The following is a 13,364-nucleotide window of genomic DNA, read 5'->3' as shown; positions in this document are numbered from 1 at the left end:
ATGAACATAAGAATAGAATTAAATTGGAACCAAAAATGATAGTAGAACCAAAAGCTGATTCTTTAAAAGTTGTGTGTCCTCATCAAACTGTAGCTAAATTGACAAAGTAAAGTGAAGCAAAAGGATTAAATAGTAAGTAGAAAGAAATAAAAAGTACAAGGACAATACTATATTCTGCATAACTGTGTACGTAGATAACTTAGATGAGATTGTCCATTTCTTTGAAAATTAGAAATCACCAGAAGTCATCAAAAAGGTATAAGATAACGTGAGTCATCCTGTAGTTATTAAAAAAGGAAATGATAAGCTGAGCGCTGGTGGCTCCTGCCTAGAATCCTAGTTATTCAGGAGTCTGGGATCTTAGGATCGCAGTTCAGAGCCATCCAGGACAGGGAAGTCTGAGACTTTTTTTTTTTTTTTTTGGTGGGGGTGGGTGGGGGGTGTCCGGTCGTGGGGCTTGAACTCTGGGCCTGGGCGCTGTCCCTCAGCTCTTCAGCTCAAGGCTAGCGCTCTACCACTTGAGCCACAGTGCCACTTCCGGCTTTTTTTTTCTGCTTATGTGGTACTGAGGAATTGAACCCAGGGCCTTACGCATACAAGGCAAGCGCTGTACCACTGAGCCACCTTCCCAGCCCCAAGTCTGAGACTCTTATCCCCAGTTAACCACTAAAAAACCAAAAGTGAAGCTGTGGCTCACGTGGTAGAGCAGCACCAGCCTGAGCAGAAAAAGCTAAGGGACAGTACTCAGGACAGGCACACATGCATGCACACACCCTCTCTCACATTGTGTGCGTGCGTGTGCGTGCGTGTGTGTGTGTGCGTGTGCGTGCGTGTGTGTGTGCGTGTGTGTGTGTGTGTGTGTGTGTGTGTGTATCCAGCCCTACCTGCTTTTACTGATGAATTCTGAAGAGGAGTTTAGAAGAGGAGAGAATGCTCCATGACTCATTTTATGAGGCCAGTGTTACCCTGTCGGCAAAGGACGACAAACTCAGTGCCAGAAAGACAAATGTGAAGACACTTATTCACAACCTCAACATAGTAGATGGGATCCAAGATTTTGTTTAAAAAGAACAAAAGCAGCTGGGTGCCAGTGGCCTGTAGTCCCCAGCTACTCACGAGGCTGAGATCTGAAGATCATGGTTCAAAGCCAGCCTATCCCAATTGACCAACTTATCTCCAATAAACCACCAGAAAACTGGAAGTGGTGCTGTGGCTCAAAGTGGTAGAGCACTAGCCTTGAGCGAAAGAGCTCAGGGACATACCCAGGTCCTGAGTTCAAACCCCATGACCAAAAAAAAAGGAAAGAAAAGAAAAAGAACAAAAGCAATACATGGGCTCAATGCTGTGTGTCCTGGGAAAGCAAGGCCAGCTCCCCATTTGAAAGTCATTACTGATCTAAAGAGTAGCACATCTGTCAGTTGAGGCAGAAAATGCAGATGGTAAAATTCAGTGTTTATTTCTGTTTGTTTGGTTTTTTTTTTAACTCAGCCAAGTAGTAAAAAAAAAAAAGAGGACGTTCTTCACCTGAGAGAGAACAGGTATAGACAGAGAACAGCCACAGCTGACATGGTGCTTAGTGGAGAAAGATAAAGTATACCAGGTAATGGGGCAGACAAGGAAGCACCTTCTTCTGGACTTCCCACCAAGGCTGGCTTTAAACCCGCACCCTCAGTTCTCAGCCTCCTGAGTAGCTAGGATTCCAAGCATGAGCCACAGTGCTTGGTGAAAATTCTTTTTGTGGAGTAAGATAGATGTGCAGTCCAAGGAAGAGAGAATCTCTTTTGATGACTTCTTTATGTTTCAAAATTAGGGAAAATCAACCTGTCATCACATGGTGTAATGTGTAGTTAAGATTTTGTAACCAGTGCTCAATTCTAAAATACAAGTTAGCAACTGTTGTTCAAGTAGCAGCTGCAGGTTACAGCCTGCCAGAAGAGGCGGAAGAGGCATATATATGTCTTGGGAAACATGGCTTACTGCTATTTATCACATAGTGAGGGCTCATCTCTCCTATGTTTAACTGTAGTGAATCTGTGAACTCCTTATGCTGGCTCACATTGGATGGCTTGGAATGCATGGAGCACTAGGTGTTGGGATGGGGATCCCGATGGTGGATCCAGATGATGCGATGTGCTCCTGTCTCTGAAGGCTGGGCTTTATTTCCAGACAGGCATCATTCACCTTCCAGGCTAGCCAGGTGCCCACTGGGCCCCCCTCCCTAACCTCAGCTGTCCCTGTAAGCCACCGAGCCTCTATACAGCAGCAACACTGTCTCTTTGCTGCTCTGTGAGTGATTCAGGGCAGGGATTGTCTTCCTCTTGGTTCCTCAGGCCGAGCACTCTGCTGGCTTGCTGGGTAGAAGGCAGGCAGGCAGAACAGATTCATAGGACACGCTGATTCCACGGGTGCTTGAGCGCCTCCCCCGCTGTGCCTCACCAGGCCTTCAGCCCGCTCTGAGGTTTTATAGTCAGCGACCACAGTGAGTGCAGCCAGGAACCTGGGTCTAGTGCTGGGAGAGAGGGCGCAGGGCCTGGCTGTGGCTGAGAGGCAGGCAGGAGTGTTTGTAAGGATGCAGTGGAGGTGAAAACTGAAAACTGCCACTCAGCCTCCTCACATTGCTTCCAAGCCCTGGCAAGAGCTCAAAGGACAATGGATTGAATACACACATGGATTTGCACCCCTTGGGTGGACAGTGGTGACATGTCACTGCTCTCATTGCACTTGTCCGTTGGAAGGTGCACTGTACATCGAATGCCTCAGAACAGCTCTTCAGCGTAAAGTACAAACTAGCATTGCTACCTAGTCATGTGCCTTTCCTCAGGTGTATTAATGCATGATTGTTTTGTGGTGATGGTGGTGGTGATGGTATTGGGGATTGAACCCAGGGCCTCATGCATGCTAGGCAAGCATTCTTGTCACCGAGCTACGCAGCCCTGGATACTTTTCCTAACAAGACCTTCCTTATTCCTGCTGGCCAGGCTCAATCTCTGGTTTAATCCTATTGCTTTTTAAAGATGTCTATTGAATTCTAATTAAGATACCATAAAACCTACTCATTGGTTCTTAATATATGTATACAGGTGTTCACATTACAATCAGTACTTTCATTTTTTGGTCGTGGGGCTTGAACTTTGGGCTTGGGCATTGTCCCTCAGCTCTTCAGCTCAAAGCTAGTGCTCTACCGCTTGAGCCACAGCACCACTTCCGGTTTTTTTCTAGTGGTTTATTGGAGATAAGAGTTTCACGGAGTTTCCTGCCAAGGGTGGCTTTGAACTGCGATCCTCAGATCTCAGCCTCCTGAGTAGCTAGGATTACAGGTGTGAGCCACCGGCGCCCAGCTACCCCAAACTTCTATCATAGACTTCATGCCTGTTTGCGAGCATCTGTACCTTTTTTTTTTTTTGGTATTGGCTGTAAGCTTGAACTCAGGATCTCGATGATATCCTTGAGATTTTTTTTTGCTTAAGGCTCTACCATTTGAGCCACAGCTCCACTTCTGGCTTTTTGTGGTGGTTAACTGGAGATAAGCGTCTCATAGACTTTCCTACCAGGGCTGGCTTCAAACCGTGATCCTCAGATCTCAAGCCTGAGTAGGTAGGCTTACAGGTATGAGCACTGGGTCATCCAGCTGAAAATTGACCATTGGAAGAAATTTCATAGATGGGGCCCTGTGACTGTCCTTGGTGCACTTACTGTAGTGTTCTTGACGTGCGCCCTGTGTAGCAGAGGTATCAGTCGTTGGGTTTCTTCCCTTTGCTGTTGTAATGCGGTTTATACAATCCTCAGTTGTGGACATTTTACGTTGTTTTTAGGGTTTGGGTTTTGCCTGCAAGTCTTTTTGTGGAAATGGTTCTCCTGGGTAGCTTTTAGCAGCGAGGCAGAAACTGGCACACATCCCCCAAATGGCCACAGCATTTTGCATTCACAGCTGCGCAGTCATCCGTCGTTGTCCTTGATTTTTATCTTCTGATGGAGTGAGGGAACTTCCGTGGTGGATTTGGTAGCTGGAAATCCAGCTCGGTTGAGGCCCAGAGGACAGGGAGCCTGGCGCAACTTGGTGCCACATGGGTTCACGCTGGGCACCCCGGAGAGAATTTTGGCCCTTCTACACACTTTCGAAAAGACCAAAAGAAATGCAAGTATGCTTTGTAGACCGTTGTGATAAATGCATCTCAAGAGAGCATCCCCACCCCACGTTTGTTCTGGCCCTTCCCAGTCAGCCCTAGGCAAGCACTGCGGTGAGCTCTGTGTGGGGCGTGCGCGTGTGCGCGCGTGTGTGTGTCCCCACGTCCCCACGTGGTCCCAAGCTAACCGTACCGTGGAAGGGGGACCCGGGCTGGCGTCTAGAAGCGGATTTAAGCTAACCTTGATAATCCGGCTGGGGCCTGGGGGGCGGAGCCGCGGTGGCCGCCGCCTCTCTGGGCGGCAGAGGGGTGGAGAGGGCCGGGCTCCCGGAGCCCGGCCTGCGAGGGGCGGGGCGGAGGCGGGGCCTAGGGGCGGTGGGCGGGGCTGCTTGGCACAGGGCCCCGCCCCGCGAGGTCCCGCCTCCAGGCCGCCGTGAGGCCGGGAGCGCCGAGCTACCGCTAGGGCGGATCGGCGCGTCGGCGGCGATTGAGCGGCCTGCCGCCCCGCCCGCGGGTGCGAGCTCGGGTGCGAGCCGGAGCGCGGCGTCCTGGGTCCGAGGCCGGAGGGAGCCCGGCCTCCGCTGCTGGGCATGGAGCCGCCGGCCGCGCGCCTCTGAGGCCCGGCGTTCATGGTGAGTCCCCGGGTCGGGGTCCCGGGCCGGGCCCGGGCTCCGCGGCCCTGCGCGCGCGCGGGGCGCAGGTGTGCGCACGTCCCGGCCCGCCCGGCCCGGCGCCTGCCGCCCGCGGGGTTTTCCTCCAGGGTCGGTGCTCAGCGGGCACATCCTTCGTCCTTTCTGCCCCCGGCGCCACGGCCCCCGGGTCCCCGGCCTCCCGGTCTACCGTCCCCCTGGTCGCCGGCCTCCCGGTCCACGGTCCCACCGGTCCACGGCCCCCCCGGTCCCCGGCCTCCCGGTCCCCGGTTCCCGGTCCACCGCCCGGTTCACGGCCCTCGGTCCATGGAGCCCCGGTGCCCGGCTCCCGGCCCCTTGGGCGGGGGGCGGGGGCCCCGGCCAGAGGCAGCGCTGCGGCTGCGCCCGGGAGACCGCAGCCGAGACCCAGCGCGTTCAGCGCCTTTCACCCGCTCGTGCGTTGGGCTCTGTAGCGATTTGACCTTTGAGCGCTCCCGAGGGTGACGCCGCGGGTGCCTGGGAGAGCCCCTTCCCAGAGCGCTGGGGCTTAGGTAGAGGCCGGAGCGGAGGCAGCGCGCCCAGGAGCGGGGCTCCGAGCGCAGAGGCCAGGCCAGGCGCCCGAATGACAGAACAGCTCCCAGACGCTTGCTTGTCACAAAGGGTTGTCTGTGTGTGAAGCCAACTATGCTATGCCCGCACCCGTGTCTCAAATATTGTGAAAATCAGTTTTTATAGAGACAACCACGTTTCTGCCATTGTCCAGGGTACCTGCTGGGGCCACAGGCCTTCCTCCTCTAATCTTCACCTTCAACAGGTCAGGGAGGCAGGCTGGGAGGGGGTGGCTCTTCCTGCACGCTCTGCTCCCCTGCAGGCCATCTGGGTCCTGGGGCTGACCGCTGACAGTTGTCTCACACTCCACGGTACTACAGGGGATGGCTGCCTGTCCCAGACAGGCCCCGCCTGCCAGGTCACCTGTGTGTTTGACTGTGTGTAACACTCCAGTTCTCTTGAGTGGTACTGGCAATTTCTCTTGTCTTTCTGTCTAGAAGGTTTTCTTTCCTAGTTTAAGAAACCAATTTTCCCCCCTTAACACAAGTGTCTATTGAGTCAAGTCCCTGTATTTTTTCATTTTTGGTCTTTTCTGACATATTTTAATCCAAGGGTCATAGTTTCCCTGCATCTAGCCTGGCTGTGTCCCTCTCCCGGGGCTGTCCCAGCTGCTCTCCCCACAGCTGGGTGAGACCATCCTGTGTAGGAGAACTGGCTCAGCGCCCTCCTTGCTCATCCACAGGCGAGCTCCTTAGAGGGAGCCTAGGTCTCCCTCTTACCTCCGCCCACCCCCAGGCCACCGCCCATGCTGTCAGAGGCCTGTATCCAGACTCCCACCTATAGCTTCATTTGCTCAGATGGAAACCTTCCTGGGATGCTTCCCTGGTCCCCTGCAGTCTCCTACTGCCTGTTGCTTGTCCTTCCTTCATTTCTCGGGTCTTTCCTGGATGCTCTACGAGGCTGGGGACTGAGGGTCTCACAAAAGAGCTGGGCCTTATGTGGCTTATTGACATGTGAGCTTCCTCCTTTCTGCGTGGTCCCCTTCCTCTTCCTCCTGCCGCATCTGCTTTGCTTATGGCCCCAGTCTGGAGCTGAGGCCCTGCTCAAGTACCTTGCTTCCTGCTGCTCTTCCCCGGAACCTGCTCATTCACCACACACCATAACTTCTCCATCGCTGCTGCATTGGCCAGGTGTGGTCTTGCGTTAGCAGTGGTGCCATCAATTCACGCTACTTCTGAATCTAAGTTAGACAGTTTGAGAAGGTTACAAAGCTCAGCAATTGAGGTTAGTGTGCAGATCTTGCCTGGTACACAGCTGAAACATACGGCTCTTGCAGTGTGCACTCCACTTATTAGCTCATTTGTAGAAGTCCTTTCATGTCCATGAAGCTGAGTCACACCAGGACTCTGAAGAATCCTGAAATCTCCTCTGTGAGGGTGCCCAGGGTGGATGGCTTGATTTATGTTACTGATGGGCCTGTGGGCTGCAGTTAGTCTAGCAGTGAAGACCAGCGTTACTCAGGTCAGGCCCCTTGACCTGACTGGATGCAGAGGAAACTTGCAGTGCTAAGCTAGACTGAGATGGAGAGTCCACCAATTCTCCCCTGGTTTCCAGAGAGGCCTGAGGTCTTCAGGAGGTATCCAGCTGTCTAGTGTGTGTTTTTCTAGTTAGCCACCGCTGTGGTGGTCACAGTCACTGCCAGTTATAGCAAGAAGGTGGAGGCATGGTTGCTGAAGGTGAAAGCCTTAGCACCCTGCTGTGTCGTGGCAGCGCCTACGCTGAAAGTTCACAGGTGACTGCTGCTTCCCTAGGGCATTTATCTTCCCAGGACCCTTAGAGCAACTTCCTTTTCTTTCTTTTTTTTTTGGGGGGGGGGGGTTCTGGTCCTGGGGCCTGAACTCTGGGCCTGGGCACTGTCCCTCAGCTCTTCAGCTCAAGGCTAGCGCTCTACCACTTGAGCCACAGTACCACTTCTGGCTTTTTTCTTTTTGCTTATGTGGTGCTGAGGAATCGAACCCAGAGCCTCATGCATGCAAGGCAAGCGCTCTACCACTGAGCCACCTTCCCAGCCACAACTTCCTTTTCTTGAGCCTAGATTTGGTGTGTCTGGTTGGACAATGAGCTGACTGGAAACCTAGAAGGCCATGGGAGGAGAAGTAGGTTTGGGCCAGGACTGTGACTATTCTCAAAGGCATCCCATTTGTATTTGGGAACACCACCTGGGATTTGAAATGCCACCTGGGACTTCAGGTTGGGACCAGCCGCGCCTCTCTGGCCTTGTAATCCTGAGTCACTGTGAGCCAAACACGCTATTTGGCCCCCACATACTCGGTGCACTTACCTCAGCATTACAAGCTTCAGTGAGAGTTGAAAGCTTTCCTGAAGCTGTGCATGATGAGATTATTTCCTGTCCATGTTGGTGGCGTGTGGCCAGAGAACCCAGAGATTGGCATCTGACCCAGCTTCTCTGCCCACCTGCAGAGTGAGTCACTGACCTCTCTGGATCTACGTAATCCATTCTGGGTGGTGGGGTGGTGCTGACCGGTCCCTCAGATTCCCCCCAGTGCTGTGTGTGAGGCCTTGCCATTGCTGATGATGAACAAGAAGCCCTGACTGTTGAGGTGTGGTGTTCTGGCCGTGGTCAAGGCACCCACTTCCTTTGTCCCTACCTTTCTTATCTGCTGCTCGCAGACTTTGCAGGGCTCCTTGATTAGTATTTGGCACCAGTGGTCTTTTTCTGTCTTATGCAGTCATTTCAGGTCTGGGAGAAAGGCCAGGCCCGCATGGAGTAGAAGCAAAGGGAAAGAGCTTCCAAATACTAGGACGTCTGACTTTTAACACAAGGTCTTTGGCCTTGGCACACCATTCAGTAGGCCAGGCCCATCAGATAAATAGCACTTAATGAGATATTTGTCTCAGGCCTTGTCTGACTCTTTCTCCTCACACGTATTTGATAGGTTTCCTGTAATGTTGAAAATTTTGACTTTTGGGTACTTGTGGCTGGCACAAGGTAGATCCTCTCAGACGTTTGGGTCCATGAGCTAATGCATATTCTCCACGTCTCCGGTAAGTGGAGGTGGTTTTAGTGCCTCCGAGGAAGCGCTGTGAACCGGGCGTCGAGGGTGTTACCTCTAGCCTCGTGCGTCCAGGTAACAGAAACTGTCCCACCCACGTGCTTCTCACAGCCTGGCGTTTACAGGAAATCTATTTTTTTTTTCCTTTCTACTTTTTAGAAGCTTCAGTAGGCCCGTCTAGCTGAGAGAAAAATTACTTGTGAAATAATTTTACCAGGAGCATCACTCATGACAACAAATGTCAACAAAATCCAGCTCACAATCATTTCTGCTTGACAATCGTTTCTGCTGTCTCCTGGAGGGGAGTTGAGAGCTACGGTTTACTCCGAGTTTGTTTGCCCTGTTTTCCCAACTAGATTATGTTCCCCTGAAGGGGTGGTTCTGAGAGCCTTGTGCGCAAGCACACATGGTGTTTGATATTTCAGGGAGCAAAGGGTGTGCAAGCACGGGCACACACACCTTCACCCTTCTGTCTGGGTGTTTGGAATGTGGGTCACCAGATGTGACTAAGCTTTTGTGGTTGTAGTCCACGGATCAAATTAGTGACTCAGTAGGAATGGAGGCCTTTAGATTTCCAGAGCATGGCAAAATGATTTACACAGTGGCAAGTAGAGCTCATATACATATGAAAACATATACAGGGCTATATGCATACACATAAACACCTTGACTAAAACTACGGTACATACGGGGCAAGATTGTGGTGCTGTAAGTCCTTCAAACAACTAATAGTTTAACAGAATGAATGCCAGGAAACGACATCATGATTTGGGGGGCCGGGGGAGGAAAGAAGAGGGGAGCAGGTGAATGGAGAGAGGAAGTGTGGGTGAATATGGCTACAATTGAATCAGGTAGCTTGAGCGGCTGGGGTTGGGAGGGATGGGGGAGAAGGATGGAAGTGGTGGCGTTGATCAAGATGCACTGTACTCAGAAACTGACACATTGACGAGCAGCAGTAGCATGGTGATTTGGAGTGAGGGAGTTCCGGTGGCCTTTATAACCATCACTAAAAAGTTAGTGTCCTGAAGACAGAAAGCAGCACCTCTCACACAGAGGCCTTGAGATCCCACATCAGAGTTGGTGGGTCCTTGTACAGGGCTGTGTGATGGAGAGACCTTGTAGCTTCCCCAACTTGGGAACATGTAAGACTCAGAGGGCAAAGTCCTGGGTCCCACCGAGAGCCGTTAGGTCCCTGTGGGCAGCAGTTTCTCCCTCTGACTAGCAGGAAAGATTTCCAGTGTGTTATCCTCAGAGTTAACTTACAAAGCATCATTCTTGCTTTTAGAAGAACCTCATGTAAAAAAGAACTGGCTGGGCCCAGAGTCACGGTGGTTTCTTTGTCCTAGGAACATGAAGACAAGGCTGGAAGCCCAAGCAGGCCACCCTCCCCGAAGCAAAATGTGAGGAAGAACTTGGACTTTGAGCCGCTTTCCACCACCGCACTCATCCTCGAGGACAGACCCGCGTGAGTCTCAGGAAATCTGTGTGCCGTCTGCCTCAGGAGACAAGGCAGCTCGCCAGTCCTTTTCACTGGAGAAGAGCGGGGTCCGGAGAGGGAAGGAGAGTGGCCATATTGCTGTCCCCCTGCCCTCCCCCACCCCCGCCGCCACTGCCCACATCAGTGTGTGTTCTCTAATGATACTGTGTGGCCCATCGGCATAACTGCCCCCAGCACTCAAGTTTGTCCAGGCATTTCCACTCAGGAAGTTTCTCTTTTAGTTTGTCATTTAGAAATACTTAAGTAGCTACTATACATGCGAGACTGGTTGTGATCTCTGGAGTCCCTGGGCAGCAGATGCTGAAGAAGTGGGGTTTTTTTTTTGGTTGGTTGTGGGGCTTGAACTCGGCCTGGGTGTTGCCCCTCAGCTCTTCAGCTCAAGGCAAGCACTCTTAACACTTGAGCCACAGCGCTACTTCCAGTTTTCTTGTGGAAATAAGAATCTTACGGTCTTTTCCTGCCCTGGCTGGCTTTGAACTGTGATCCTCAGACCTCAGCCTCCTGAGATTACAGGCACCCAGCTTGAAGAGGTGTTTTGGGAATGCCTTGGTATTGTAGGGCACTTCCTGCACTGGCCTGTGGGGTTCTTGTGGTCACAGTGAGCAGGCTGTGGCTAATGACAGGCTGGGCCCTGTGGACCCATGTGTCCACTGTGTGATATGGACATCATTTGCTCCACTTCACCAGGTCATAGACAATCTCTTTCTATTTACTCAGTTTCCTTAGAACATTGTGTTGGAATAGGAGGTTCTTTGATCAAGAAGGAGAGAGCAAGAAGGCTGGAAAAACATCAAGCTAGTTAATCTCTAAGGCCCCTGTCCACCTCTAACATTTAAAACAGGTGAAGTCTAAAGAGTAAGTGTGTCTCCTACTGTTAGTTCTTGGGTCATGGAAATGGATGTGGGGAGATCCTGGTGCAGAGGACTGCAAGTCAGGATGGTATTGTGTCATGGAAACAGGGCCATCAGTGTGAGATGGCGGCTGGCTGGCGTCTCCTCAGCCTTTCAGTGCTGGTGGCGGGCCTGCTTCTCAGGCACCAGGGCTCATAGTCTCCCAGGGAACGTGGGTCCTGGCTGTGGTATGTGGATGTGGGCAGATGCAGGCCAGGCACCACTGCCCTTCCCTAAAGTCCACAGCCACTTAAGAGGGGGTGTGCCTTTTGTAGCTATTAATGGGATGCCCAGAATGATTAAAACAATGTATATAAATAGTAAAGCAAATGAACTACAGAGCTAAACTCCTGTATGTATTTATTTTTTGTTGGTTTTGGGGCCTGGATTCATGGCCTGGGCACTGTCCCTGAGCTCTTTTACTCAAGGCTAGCACTCTATCACTTTGAACCACAGCTTCACTCTTGGTTTTCTGTGGATTAATTAGAGATAAGAGTCTCTTGGACTTTTCCTGCCCAGGCTTGCTTTGAACCGTCATCCTCAGATCTGAGCCTCCTGAGTAGCTAGGATAACAGGCCTGAACTGTTCGCACCCAGCTTTAAGCTCAGTCTTTTAAAAAAAAACTAGCCAGAGGAGCTGGGAAGGTGGCTCAGTGGTAGAGTGCTTGCCTCGCATGCATAAGGTCCTGGGTTCCATTCCTCAGCACCACATAAACTGAAAAAGCTGGAAGTGGTGCTGTGGTTCTAGTGGTAGAGTGCTTGCCTTGAGCTGAAGAGCTGAGGGACAGTGCCCAGGCCCAGAGTTTAGATCCCACGACCGACAAAAACAAAACAAAACAACTGGCCAGATTAATACAGCTCTGGTTGTGGCTCTGGTGATAAGGTACCTACTGAGCAAGCTCTGGGCCCTGGGTTCAAACCCTACTAGGACCAAAACAAAGAAACCCAACTCCAAACCAAAGCTGAGCCCAACCAGAGAGCCCAGTCATGCTCTGAGGTGCAGACACAAATTTTTTTTTTTTAAGACAATAGAGTGAGAAATACCAAATAATTGCTTATTATATTATAGGTAATTGTTTTTTTGTTTTTTTCTTTTTTTGTCAGTCATGGGGCCTGAACTCTGGGCCTGGGCGCTATCCCTCAGCTCTTCAGCTCAAGGCTAGTGCTCTACCACTTGAGCCACAGCGCCACTTCTGGTTTTCTGAATGGTTTATTGGAGATAAGAGTCTCACAGACTTTCTTGCCCAGGCTGGCTTTGAACCATGATCCTCAAATCTCAGCCTCCTGAGTAGCTAGGATTACAGATGTGAGCCACGGGTACTGGCTTTGTTATTTTTTTCTTAATCTTTATAGTTTAGTTGTATGTATTTTGTGTGCTAATCCTGAGGCTTGACCTCAAGGCCTGGACTCTGTCCTCTAGCTTTTTTTTTTTTCTCAAGGCTAGTGCTCTACCACTTGAGCCAGAGCTCAACTTCTGGCATTTTGGGTAGTTTAGTGGAAATAGGAGTCTCATAGACTTTCATGCCCACATTGGCTTCAGACTGTGATTCTCATATCTCAGCCTCTTGAATAACTGGTATTATGGACATGAGCCACCACCAGTGCCTGTTAATTTAGTTGTTCTTATAGTGAGCATTTTTCTTTTGTAAAACGGTACTTCTCAGTTTATAAAAGAACTGTATATTTAAAATATAATTTGAGGTTGTGATCTTTAGCTTTTGCACCCTTTTATAAATAATGCTTCAGATAGTTTTTTCTCAGGCTCTTTTATATATATATATGCATATATCTATGTCTATATCTGTATCTATATCTATATATTTCTAATGTGGAAAACCCTTTCTTTCCTGTTAAGCAATCTCCCAGCAAAACCAGCTGAAGAAGCGCAGAAGCACAGGCAGCAGTATGAAGAAATGGTGGTGCAGGCCAAAAAACGAGGTACTGCAGGCATCCCTCTCTGCCTCGAGCTGTTGTCTTTTGCTTTTGGAGCTACAGAGCTTCGACTTTGCCCAGTGTTTGGTTTAATGCTTTAAAATGTATGGTTTTCCCATTCAAAAAAAAAAGAATGTTCTCCTACCTGTTTCTGGTAGCAAGGTAGAAACACTAAAAGCTCACACAAGAATAGGGGCTCTATAAGGAAAGAATTCGGCCCTCATAATACCTAAAATCCTCTATAGATATTTAAAATATAATAGGTTAAGGAAAGAAATTTGACACCTACTACTTACCCAGGAGTGAGCCTTTGAGCAGATCATCATAAGTGAAATAAGCCAGTTATAAAAGGACAAATACTGTCTTATCCGACTGATAATGAGCCCCTGGAGCTGTCACATTCACAGAGATTTTTTAAAAATAGATCATGAGTTGCCAGGCACTGGGGGAGGGGCAGGGTTTCAGTTATGTGGAAGATGAGAAGGTTCTGGAGCTGGATGGTAGTGATGGTGGCTTGGCAATGTTACTGTGCTTAATGAACTCTGCCTAGCTGAAGTAGTTTAATTCTATGTAGTGTATATTTTGCCTCAAAAAGAAAATGTAGCAGGACATTGGTGGTTCATATCTAATCTTAGCCACTCAAGAGGTTGAGATCAGAGAATCACGGTT

At 50.3% G+C, this 13,364-nt stretch overlaps 1 protein-coding gene across 2 annotated transcripts in view; it reads left to right on the top strand.

Annotated features, from left to right (window-relative positions):
- Tbc1d14 (TBC1 domain family member 14) overlaps window positions 1-13,364 on the top strand; it is a 54,470-nt gene that overhangs the window by 15,521 nt on the left and 25,585 nt on the right. The window contains exons 1-3 of one of the 2 annotated variants that reach the window (XM_042670268.1): window positions 4,629-4,756; window positions 9,723-9,841; window positions 12,619-12,701. In XM_042670268.1, coding sequence (XP_042526202.1) covers window positions 4,754-4,756; window positions 9,723-9,841; window positions 12,619-12,701 — 205 coding nt within the window. In that variant the 5' untranslated portion in view covers window positions 4,629-4,753. Of the gene's footprint in view, window positions 1-4,628; window positions 4,757-9,722; window positions 9,842-12,618; window positions 12,702-13,364 lie in introns of those variants that run through there. The other variant, XM_042670267.1, reaches the window with a different exon arrangement.

The sequence above is a fragment of the Dipodomys spectabilis genome, unplaced genomic scaffold (genome assembly GCF_019054845.1).
Source record: "Dipodomys spectabilis isolate Male_0828 unplaced genomic scaffold, ASM1905484v1 ptg000532l, whole genome shotgun sequence".
Lineage (NCBI taxonomy): Eukaryota > Metazoa > Chordata > Mammalia > Rodentia > Heteromyidae > Dipodomys > Dipodomys spectabilis.
This window is presented reverse-complemented; position numbering and strand designations above follow the sequence as displayed.